The sequence below is a fragment of the Meles meles genome, chromosome 19, assembly GCF_922984935.1.
Source record: "Meles meles chromosome 19, mMelMel3.1 paternal haplotype, whole genome shotgun sequence".
NCBI lineage: Eukaryota > Metazoa > Chordata > Mammalia > Carnivora > Mustelidae > Meles > Meles meles.
The window spans coordinates 53,250,101-53,261,789 of NC_060084.1; the positions used below are offsets into that span (position 1 = coordinate 53,250,101).

Consider the following 11,689-nt stretch of genomic DNA (forward strand, 5'->3'; position numbering starts at 1 on the left):
ACACCTTCCAAATGATGTTTAAATCGAGAGTGAGGTCAGCGAAGGGCCAGAGCAGCTAGAAAAGAGAAACAGGGAGGGTGCGGCCAGCCTCAGCCCCTTCCCCCAGCCCTTTCTCTTCCCAGTTCGCCATCAGCCTCTGCGTCCAGTCCCGGGGCTGCTTCGGGGAATGCCCTGCAGGGCCCTTGGGTCTTAGTTCCTCATCATATCGTACAGTCCCTTGGACACAGATCACACCTGGAGCCCGCTGAGCCCCAGCTCCAGGATTTCAACAGTCATCCAGATCCACAGCTGCCGCATCCAGCCGATCTGCGGAACCACCACTCAGATAATGACTCCGATGAGCCGGGCGCCTGGGTGGCTCAGTTGCTTCAGCAACTGCCTTTGGCTCAGGTCATGATCCCGGAGTCCTAGGATCAAGTCCTAGGATCAAGTCCCGCATCGGGCTCCCCGCCCCGTGGGGAGTCTGCTTCTCCCTCTGACCTTCTCGTTCTCATTCTCTCTCTCTGTATCTCAAATAAAAAAATAAATAGTCTTTAAAAAAGGAATTAAAAAAAAAAAAAAGAATCTGATGAGCCAACGAGGAAGTAAGTGGGACTCAAGCAACCAGAGGAAAACCTGCAACAGTTGCAATATTCCAGCAATCAGCTTGCCAAGGAAACAAATGAATTACTGAACTGGGAACTTCAGAAAGATGCCTCCTGAGTGACTTCTCTGGAGCGGGAAGGATTTCTAAGGTGTGCAGGGAAGAATGGTTGAAAAGGAAAAGGAGATTATTCTGCCTTCGGCTTGGGTCATGATCCCAGGGTCCTGGGATAGAGTTCTGCATCAGGCTTCTAGCTCAGCAGGGAGCCTGCTTCTCCCTCGGACCCTACCCCCCACTTATGCTCCGCCCCCCCCAAATAAATAAAATGTTAAAAAAAAAAAAAAGATTGGGCCATGACGATCCATGACCAAGGTGACCCAACGACAGCATAGAAGCCAGTGTGAAAGCTCAAAGGTGCACGCGGCAGAACCGCTGGTCAGTTACAGCAAACTCTTTACTATCAGAAAAAATTCTCACAAGAACATCTATATTCTGGCGCTTGTCCTGTTAGTGATGATTGCAATCTTGGGACTTATTATCTGGCAAATTTGAAGCAATTGCCTCAGGGCTGCCTTTTGCTGCGCTGACTTCTTGGAGTCTTGCCAGAACAAACAAATATCACAGGAAGAGAAACGTATATGCTGGAATGCAAATTTGAAGCAATTGCCTCAGGGCTGCCTTTTGCTGCGCTGACTTCTTGGAGTCTTGCCAGAACAAACAAATATCACAGGAAGAGAAACGTATATGCTGGAATGACCTGTCATCATTTAGCTAGAAATTAACGACTAGCTATGATGAAGTTCTAGAACCTAGGTGAAGTTCAGTGGGGTGAGGTCCGGAGCCGATGACCAAGAAAGAATTCTTGAGACGTCTTTGGTGCAAAATGGTGGTTTATTAAAGCACAGGACAGGACCCATGGGCAGAAAGAGCTGCTGCCCCAGGGATGTGAGGAGTGGCTGATTATATACACAGGAGTTGGGTAGGTGAGGACAAAGGGGGTGTTCAGGAGGCCTATCAGGGTAAGGAAGACTGTCAGGATATTGGAGGCCTGGTTACTATCAAGCCAAGGCCATTTTCCGTCTAATGAGGCATTAACATGCAGACAGTTGGGAAGTCTCCTGGTGGAATGTCACGTTCCTCCTATCAGGCGTCCTTGTGAGTGAGATTTAGGTTTAGAAGAAATTTAACTTTATTTACTTATCCTTCTACCTCAGCCTCCTTCAGTTTTGTTTATGGAGGGGAGGGTGATGTTAGGGCTGGAGGAACTGAGTTATTTGCCTCTGGAAATGGGGCTATTTGTTGTAAGTCTCAAGGACATTTGTAAACCAAGGGAGACTCCTGCCTTGCAGGATTGTGATCTCTGCACGTTAACTATTTGTTTTTCTTTTAGGGCAGCCAGGGGTGCCTGAGGAATGTCACACTTATTACCGAGGGGAGCGGGTGGAGAAAGGGTGCACGGTGCCAGCTTTTGCTTTGTCCTCAGCCGGCCTCCTGCTCCCTCATCAACTAGACAGTGTTTTTCAAGTTACATATACATTATATTGATTTCTCAGATTAGTACGAGTTAGTTTATGTGGATTTTGCTCGCTTTTGAATTCTGATGGCCCTTCATCGTGAGTGTTTATTGACACTTGCATTCTAGATTTTTTTTTTAAGATTTTATTTATTTATTTGACAGAGAGAGAGATCACAAGTAGGCAGAGAGGCAGGCAGAGAGAGAGGAGGAAGCAGGCTCCCTGCGGAGCAGAGAGCCCGATGCAGGGCTCGATCCCAGGACCCTGAAATCATGACCTGAGCCGAAGGCAGCGGCTTAATCCACTGAGCCACCCAGGCGCCCCTGCATTCTAGATTTTTTTAAAGATATTTGTGTTTTGACAGGTGACACTACAATCTGGTAACATCACCTTTTTAGTGTATACAAGACTCACCTTTTCACTAACAACTGAGAGAGAATTACCTTCTGGCACCCAGAATATTGGAGCCTGTCAGACAGTACATAACAGGCCAATGCTTTTTATGATTTAGTGTTTTCATTTGAATTTCTTTTTTTTTTTTAAGATTTTATTTATTTATTTGACAGAGAGAGAGCTCACAAGTAGGCAGAGAGGCAGGCAGAGAGAGAGGAGGAAGCAGGCTCCCCGCGGAGCAGAGAGCCCGACGCGGGGGCTCGATCCCAGGACCCCGAGATCATGACCTGAGCCGAAGGCAGCGGCTCAATCCACTGAGCCACCCAGGCACCCTTCATTTGAATTTCTAAGCAGAAGTCTGCTTTGAAAGATTTTGGCAATGTGTTTAACTGGAAAGCGAGCAATTGCACTGTGATCCAGATTACAAGTATGGATTGGAGCCGTCCAGGTGTCGGGGTGCATGCTATTCTGGGTTTGAAGTTTTCTTTATTGTCTGCTGGTGTCCATAACAGCTTACCCAGAACCGTCTAGTTCACAGTTTAAAGCAGTGAATTTCATTAACATGACTATACTCTCTGGAGTCCCTCTCCCCCAGTCTGTATAGAAAAGGAGATTTATTTATTTATTTTTTAAAGATTTTTTTTATTTATTTGACAGAGAGAGATCACAAGTAGGCAGAGAGTCAGGCAGAGAGAGAGACGGGGAGAAACAGGATCCCTGCAGAGCAGAGAGCCCAACGCAGGGGCTCGATCCCAGGACCCGGAGACCATGACCTGAGCCTATGGCAGAGGCTTTAACCCACTGAGCCACCCAGGCGCCCCAGAAAGGGAGATTTAGACAAAGCATGCTTTCGAAAGACAAACGGGAATTGTTTGGAATGATTTCATCTTATTGTTGTGTAAGGGCCTATTCAGCCCGAGTGTCCCCACCCCGGTTGAACTGCCATTTTGTTGTAAAACTTAAATTGATTCACCCCCAGCCCCCCAGGGAAACTTACTTAAAAACAAGTCCCGAAAACCAGCCCCAGGTAACAAAGCCCAAATACAAGGGTGGGTCAGGCCAGGTGGAGACATTCGATCAGTGTGGGGATGCATACTGTCTCCCTGGTTACCAAGGAGTATGGGCCCCCTCCCTTTGGGCACCTTTTGGGCACCAATTCTGACCAAGGTGATACGCTGGTTCAAATATCTACTATAGGGTAAATTGTAATTCAACTGGTCACTTATATGTGACCTAACATGACCGTGCAGCTTTCTGTGTGTATTACAATCTCTTGGCCACCTCTGCGTGGCCAGGCCCAACCGCATGGCCTTTGCCCTTAAAAGTTAGTCTGTGAAACAGAGAGAGGTCTCCCTCTCTGTAAGAGGTATGGCCCCAAACGTCCAGCCTGATTCTTGGTGCTTGGCGTGAAATAAAGCTTTGCTTGACCTTTGCTTTGTATTAGTCTCGCTCCTTTAATCATGGACCCATTATTGGGGGACCCAACAGCTGTTGTTCACTTGTGGTTCTATGGTCCTGATGAACAAGGAATGTTGCTATCTCTCTGAAAAGTCAAAAACCAGAAACAAATGCAGTCATTGTAATTTAGAATAAACAACTGGGATATTCACACATGGAATACTAATTAAAAGCAAAACAGGACATCCAAATGGCCAAAAGACACATGGAAAAGTGCTCAACATGACTCGCCATCCAGGAAACACAAATCAAAGCCACAATGAGATATCACCTCACACCAGTCAGAATGACTAAAATTAACAAGTCAGGAAATGACAGATATTGGTGAGGATGCAGAGAAGGGGACCCCTCCTACACTATTGGTGGGAATGCAAGCTGGTGCAACCACTCTGGAAAAAAGCATGGAGGTTCCTCAAAAAAAATTGAAAATAGAGCTACCCTACGACCCCGCAATCACACTACTGGGTATTTACCCAAAGGATAAAAACAGTGATCTGAAGGGGCACTGACACCCCAATGTTTACAGCAGCAATGTCCACAATAGCCAAACTATGGAAAGAACCTAGATGTCCATCAACAGATGAATGGATACAGAAGATGTGGTATATATATACAAAGGAATACTAGGCAGCCATCAAAAGAAATGAAATCTTGCCATTTGCAACAACATGGATGGAACTAGAGAGTATTATGCTAAGTGAAATATATCAATCAGAGAAAGACAATTATATGAGCTTACTGATATGTGGCATTTAAGAAATGAAACAGAGGATCATAGGGGAAGAGAAGAAAAAATAAAACAAGATGAAATTAGAGGGAGACAAACCATAATATCAAACCATATAATCATAGGAAACATATAATCATAATATATAATATATACCATATAACCATAATATACAAACCATATAATCATAGAAAACAAACTGAAGGTTGCCGGAGTGGGTAACTGGTAGCTGGAGGAAAGAGGTAACTGGGTGATGGACATTAGGAGGGCACGATATGGAATGAGTACTGGGTGTTATTTATAACTGATGAATCACTAAACTCTACCTCTGAAACTAATATTACACTGTATGGTAATTAATTCATTTTATATAAAATTTAAAAATAAAACAAAAACAATACCAAAATCAAAAATGAATTATTGATACATATAACAATATAGATAAATCTGAAAAATGTAAAACTGGGAGAAAAAATTCAGACCCTAATGCATATGTAATGCTTGAGTCCACTTACATAGCACCCCAAAACTGGCAATACGGATCTGTATCAACAGAAAAGAGGGAGTTGTCATGCGTATGACTCCGCTGACTTGAAGGAGCCCGGGGCAAAGCCCAACAACTTCAGCACGGTGCTCGAGGCTCCAAAATTTCTGACCTTGCCTTCTGTCCCGCCGTGATCATGTCTCTGGTGCTCCCGGTCATCCCCGCCAAGTTACAGGTACAGGTGTGCTCCCCTTCATCTGCCAGGGGGCCTCAATTCTTGGCCCATCTCCACCAGAGTTGCCTGCCCACTGCCTATCCTTCCCATCTCAGTGGTGGGACCTCACCCCCGTGGGTAGGGGGGATGGAATCTGTATGTTGAACTTGGTGTTGGAAGCAAGGGTGTGCACACAGGTAAGCATTCATCTAGTTGTACTCCTTAAATTTGATTATTTAATCAATTTAAGTTAGACCTCCAGGGGCGCCCGGGTGGCTCAGTGGGTTAAGCCGCTGCCTTCAGCTCAGGTCATGATCCCAGGGTCCTGGGATCGAGCCCCGCATCGGGCTCTCTGCTCTGCAGGGAGCCTGCTTCCTCCTCTCTCTCTGCCTGCCTCTCTGCCTACTTGTGATCTCTGTCTGTCAAATAAATAAATAAAATCTTAAAAAAAAAAAAAAGTTAGACCTCCAAACATAATGAATACATAAAAAGTCTTCTTCAGACCACATTCAACAAAAAAAGGATAGAAGTTTGAGACATAGTTTTGCTCTCGAAACTTCCACAGAGACATTAAACAGTAAAATCAATTTTTATGTTGCATTTTTTCTAAAAGATTTTATTTATTTATTTGACAGAGAGAGAGATCACAAGTAGGCAGAGAGGCAGGCAGAGAGAGAGGAGGAAGCAGGCTCCCTGCGGAGCAGAGAGCCCGATGCGGGGCTCGATCCCAGGACCCTGAGATCATGACCTGAGCCGAAGGCAGTGGCTCAATCCAATGAGCCATCCAGGCGCCCCATTATGTTGCATTTTTAATAAAACTTTTATTTATAATTAAATGTGATGTTCTGTAGCAATTATTATGAGGTAGGTGTCTTTCATCTGGGAAACAAAAGCTGTAATCTTGACTCTACCGTGCACTGCCGTCCACACTGAGAGGGAAGTTTGGGAGACCAGACACTCAGGGGTTAAGCAGGTCATGGGAAGGAAGCCTGGGGAGCTCCCTTAGAGGGGCAGGGCTGGGGATGGAGAGGAGGAGGGTGGAGGGGAGGGTGGGCAGAGCCAGCAAGGAGAGGTGGGCTGAGCAGATGGAGACTGGCCCTAGGCAGAAGCAAGGGGGCATCAGCTAAGGTGTTTTTCATCAGATTTTTTACTTCCTTTTTTTCTTAAAAAGCTTGCCATCTGGGGAGAGACGGGCCTCCTAGGGCCAGCCAGTTCTTAGAGATGGCAAAGAGTTCTGCCGGGAGCTCACCTTTCAGATCAAACTAACCAATCCCCAGCTTGTGTACACCAAACACCCTTTAAAAAAAAAAAGATTTTATTTATTTATTTGGAGAGAGAGGCAGAGAGACAGAGAGAGCACAAGCAGGGGGAGGGGCAGAGGAGAGGGAGAAGCGGGCTCCCTGCCCTGATGCGGGGCTGGATCCGGGGACTCTGGGATCATGGGATCATGACCTGAGCTGAAGGCAGATGCTCAACCAACCAAGCCACCCAGATGCCACTTTTCTGTAACTCACGAACCTTGCCCTAAATCACCAAGGACAGGAGCAGACAACTAGAGCCACCCCTTGAGGTCAAGGCCCCCCAGAATTACTCAGACTAGCTGATCCTGAACTACACTCCTGGCCTTGTCTTTCTCACACAAACCCCAGGAAAGGCTTTTGCGAGGCCTCCCCTGTACCTGCTTCTGCCTCCCAGCCAAAACATGGTGCTTCTTCCCCCGTGGCCCTGCATGGCGTGGCATGCCCTGTTTCCTTGGGAAATGTAAGTAGTAACTTCTGATGGTGTTGGCCTCTCTGTGTCACCGCTCCTTCACCTCCCCAAATTAAAGTCCAGGGGTACAGTGGAGAAGGTTTGAGTTGAGAGGTTCCAGGAAGAAGCTGACCATGACGTCTCATATCTGTCCCCCCTGGGCTCTGGGTCCACACCTCAGTCCCGTCTTGAGAAGGAGAGAGGCTCACTCAGGCCTCTCGGCCCCGATCCCTGGGGGTCCCCACACCTGCAGAACCAAAACGGGTCTCAGATCAGAGGCCGGCATGTAGTTCTAACTCCAGGCAGGATGGGACGGCTCAGCCCCACCCGGAACTCGGGCCCAGTCAGCAGACTTCGCGGGAGAGGGATGGGCCTGCTCACCTGGTGTAGTAGATCCAGGTGAGGCCATAGGTGAGGAGGAAGCCAGTTCCCATGAGGACCCCTCTGATCAGGGTGAGGACCAGGGGCCAGGAGCCCTCCTGCTTCTCAGTCACACAGTTGCAGGAAGAGGGGCTTCCTGCGGAAGGAAGTCCAGAGGCTAAAGCTCTGTCCCCAGACCCCAAACACCTGACCAGGCTGCCCCTCCCCCACCCCAAACCTGTATTACAACTCACTGCGCACAGAGAGGCTGAAGGAGATGCGCTGGGAGCCCAGTGGGTTCTGAGCCTGGCAGGAAAATTCCCCTCCATCTTCCACCCCTACATGGAGCAGCTCCAGGACCCCAGGCGCCGAGGGCTGGGAGGGGCTCAGCGCTTTGCCCTCCCGGGACCAGCTCAGCATGGGAGGGGGATTGCTGTCAGCGATGCAGACCAGGCTCAGGAATTGACCCTCCAAGACAGGCAGTGACATGCCATTGTTCAGCATCTTCGGGACTGGGTAAGAGAGTCACCACCAGCAGGTGGAGCCCAGAGATACATCTCTCCCTCCCTCTTCCCACGGAGCCAAAGCGGGCAGCTCTGGTGGAGATGTGCCAGGAACTGAGACCGCCTGGCAGATGGCGGAAATGCACTTGTCCCTGGAGCTTGGCGGGGACGACAGGGAGCATCAGAGACATGATCACGCAGGACAGAGGGCAGGGTCAGAAATTCTGGAGCCCAGCTGAGGGCACTGGGCTTTGCCCAGAGGTTACTGGGAAGAGGTAGGGGCTATGAGCAGGGGAAATGCAGAATCAGCGCTGGGTCTACAAAGATCCTGCTGGGCCAGGTCGGCCTGCCACAGAGAGATGACAGGAGGCCTGGAGGCCTAGCAGGAGGCTGAGGCAATGGTCCAGGGTCCAGGAGAAAATTGGAGCTGGCCTGGGGCCAAAGGCAAGAGGAGGGAAATGATTTGGGAAATGAAGTTCTCGAGACTCGTGGACTCATGGGTGCCAGCTGGTGAGAAGGGGAGTTACCAGCGTGGGGTCCAGACCGCCGCCAGGGTCAGTAGCAGACGCAGCAGCACATCTGACCCATGACGGGCTAGAAAGTTGTGGGAGGCACCAGGACAGGGTCAGCATAGGGATGGGTCACAGGGGGAGACAGGGGACAGAATGAGGATGCCCAGGAAAGTGGACACAGAGAGCGACAGGGGTCCAGGCTGGAGCTCTGGGGACTGAGAACATGGAAAGGTCCAACAGAAGACGACGAGATCGGCCACGAAGGAGCGCAGACAGAAATTCAAGCGCGGGGAGCAGAACCTGGAGCCGCAAAACTCATAGAGACAGAGGTGGAAGGCGAGAAGCCGAAGGGTGGCTGCCAGGGGCTGGGGGAGGGGCTGGAGAGTCAGTGTCTGATGCGCAGAGTTTCGGTTTCGCAAGTTGGAGAGAGTTCTGCAGGCGCAGCCTGAAAGCCTCCAAGTTTTGCAAGTTGGAGAGAGTTCTGCAGGCGCAGCCTGAAAGCCTCCAACATGGCTGAGCTCTAGCCTAGACATGGGGAAGACAGTAAGCTTTACGTTGTGTCTGTTTTATTACAATGACACAGAAACTCTAGGGCTCCCTGGGTGGCTCAGTTGGTTAAGCCTCTGCCTTGGGCTCGGGTTATGATCCCAGCCAGGGTCCTGCCTCCAGCTCTCTGCTCAGCGGGGAGCCTGCTTCTCCCTCTGACCCTCCCCCTACTCGTGTGTACTCTCTCTCTCAAAAATTCAGAAACAAGGGGTGCCTGGGTGGCTCAGTGGGTTAAGCCTCTGCCTTTGGCTCAGGTCATGATCCCAGGATGCTGGGATCAAGCCCCACATCTGGCTCTCTGCTCAGCGGGGAGCCTGCTTCCTCCTCTCTCTGCCTGCTTCTCTGCCTACTTGTGATCTGTCTGTCAGATAAATAAATAAAATCTTTTTTAAAAATTCATAAACAAAATACATTTTAAAAAGACTCTCCCCTTCCCCTTCTGCCCCTCTCCCCCATCTCTCTAAGGTGAAGAGAAAAAATAAATCATTTTAAAAAGAAAACAACCATAAACTGTACAGCTAATGAAAAAAGGAAGGAGGTCAAAAGGCACCAACTTCAGTTATAAAATAAATAAGTTACATCCTCTTCTGAGAATGTAACGCATACGGTGACTATAGTTAATAGTGCTAGACTGTATCTTTGAAAGTCCCTAAGAGTAGACCTCAGACGTTCTCATCACAAGGAAAAAAATTTGTGACTATGTGTGATGACGGATGTTACATAGACTTACTGTGGTGATCATTCTGCAGTGCAAACAAATGCCAAATCATTATTTTGTCCACCTGAAACTAATACTGGTACATGTTGATTAGAATGCAATTAAAGTGAAACATACATAATACACACAAACTAGAGGAAAAAAAGAGGCAGCAGCTGAAAGCAATCCTGGGTCCACAATGGAAGACCCTGGTGAGGTGGGGGGGGGGGGTCAGACAGAGACCCAAGGGGCTGAGGAGGGAGGGAGGGTCTCATCTCCAAGCCCTGAGCCCTGAGCAGGCAGACCCTGTTCTCATCACAACCCCAGGCGAGAGGATCTTTCCTACCTGTGTAGTTTCCCTGCAAAACGCGCATGGTCATCAACTGTGGAGCGTCTGAGGAGGGAAGATGTGGTGAGGGGCAGGGTGGGCTTCGACCCTTTGTTCCAGGAGCCCCATAAGTGGAAGGGATGGACTTTCCAATTTCCCCCAGTCTCCTCTGGAAAAAGGATCCCAGAACTGACCGCTTTCCCCCCACTGCCCTGAGGGACCCAGCCATCCCTCCAGCACTCACAGGAGACATTGAGCCTGATGGTTCTTGCCACGGTTCCTGCCACAGGCAGGAGCACCTGACAGGTGAGGTTGCTGCCATGGTCCTGCACCCTCGGGGTGAGGGTCAGTACCGAGGAGCGGAGGGTCCGGCGGTCCAGCGAGTCAAGAGCACCCCCCACCCAGAAGAAGCTGAGAGGTCTTCGTTCTTCGCAGGATCCCCGCAGACTACAGGTCAGGTTCGTGGGATAGCCAGCCTTCAGGGGCTCCGGAAAGTGGATGTCGGGTTCCTGTGTCAGGGCTGAGGAGGACAGAGGCAGGTGCCTGGGCCCCAGGGAGCTGGGGACCCGGAGTGTGACCCTGACAGGGACCAGGGCCTCAGGGCACAAGCTGACCCCGGGCCCCCATGTCTCTTCCCACCATCCCAGCCCCAAGACCCGGAGCAGGGAATGTTCCAGTGTCCTGCTCCTGTTCTCAGAGGGGGGTCTCCACACCCCACAGCTCTCCTGGGGCCCCTGCCATACCTGCCACCTGCAGGTTCAGCTGCGCATCTCTGTAAATATATCTCCCATGGTCTGTCTCTATTTGGAACTTGTAGAGTCCCTGGTCGCTCCTCCTGGCCTCTCTGATTCTCAGGGAGCAGTTGTTTTCCGAGGGCTTCCCGACGAGGTCGAACCGGCCCCAGGTTTCTGTCTTCACCGTTTTTGTTGGATCATTTGTAGCCACAGGCTGAGAGTCATAGGAGCTGTCCCTACTCCAGAACCAGGACATGTAGGGCCTCTCACGGGTAGACCACGAGCTCCAGGGATAGGAGAAGGAGCAGGGCACGTGCACACACAGACCCTCCTGCACGGTCACGCTGTCCGGCACTTGGAGTTTGTACCCCCATTCCTCCTGCAGGGACCCTGCGGGGACACGGAGGCTCAGCTGTGGCTCCAGCGCACCCCCACCTGTGCCCGCCAGCACCCCCCCTTGGCCCACTTACCCCCCCACAGCAGGGGCAGCAGCAGCAGGGGCACCATGTCTGCACCAGCCGGCGTTCAGGTCCCTCTGTCGGGGAAGGAAATGGCCCGAATCGGGAGGTGAGGCCAAGGAAACCCCAACAGGAAGCTGCATGTCAGAGCTATGGTCACGGGACAAAGGGAACTTGGGCAGCATGGACCATGGTGGGGGTGGGGGAGGGGGCTGAGAAATTACCCGTCTTGCCTCCCTGCCATTTGCAGATGGTGAGAGGCTTGGCTAGGAGGATAAGGCCCCAGAACTGCGGCACTTTCCTAGTGCAACAGGGGGAGGGGCAGAGGGAGAGGGAAAAGCAGACCCCTCCCGGTCAATGGGGAGTCCGACACAGGGCTGCACGCAGGGCTCCATCCCAGGACCCTGAGACCACGACCTTAGTTGAAAT

General features: G+C 50.4%; 1 protein-coding gene across 4 annotated transcripts; it reads right to left on the reverse strand.

The window, feature by feature from the left end:
- Positions 1-6,104: 6,104 nt before the first annotated feature.
- Positions 6,105-11,344, reverse strand: LOC123931312 (sialic acid-binding Ig-like lectin 14). Of its 4 annotated transcripts, XR_006816251.1 has the most exons (8): positions 11,273-11,344; positions 10,812-11,192; positions 10,313-10,588; positions 10,087-10,134; positions 7,737-7,994; positions 7,504-7,639; positions 7,052-7,369; positions 6,105-6,669 (listed from the first exon to the last, which is right to left on the reverse strand). XR_006816251.1 is itself a non-coding variant. In XM_045988288.1 (7 exons), exons 1-7 carry the CDS (start codon positions 11,307-11,309, stop codon positions 7,300-7,302), a joined length of 1,206 nt encoding a protein of 401 aa, XP_045844244.1. In that variant the 5' UTR covers positions 11,310-11,344; the 3' UTR covers positions 6,771-7,299. The 4 variants fall into 4 exon arrangements, 3 of the variants coding, with proteins under 3 accessions (XP_045844244.1, XP_045844246.1, XP_045844245.1); XM_045988288.1 differs by lacking the exon at positions 6,105-6,669 and having other exon boundaries at positions 6,771-7,369; XM_045988290.1 differs by lacking the exons at positions 6,105-6,669; positions 7,737-7,994 and having other exon boundaries at positions 6,771-7,369.
- Between the last annotated feature and the right edge of the window lie 345 nt (positions 11,345-11,689).

What these genes read in the sequence shown, in the direction of transcription:
- LOC123931312 (XM_045988288.1), bottom strand. Translation starts at nt 11,309, where the DNA reads ATGGTGCCCCTGCTGCTGCTGCCCCTGCTGTGGGGGG. An exon ending in GCTGCCCCTGCTGTGGGGGG is followed by an intron (nt 11,193 to 11,272) that starts GTAAGTGGGCCA and finishes GTGTCCCCGCAG; the next exon opens with GGTCCCTGCAGGAGGAATGG. An exon ending in ACCTGGATCTACTACACCAG is followed by an intron (nt 7,370 to 7,503) that starts GTGAGCAGGCCC and finishes TTGGTTCTGCAG; the next exon opens with GTGTGGGGACCCCCAGGGAT.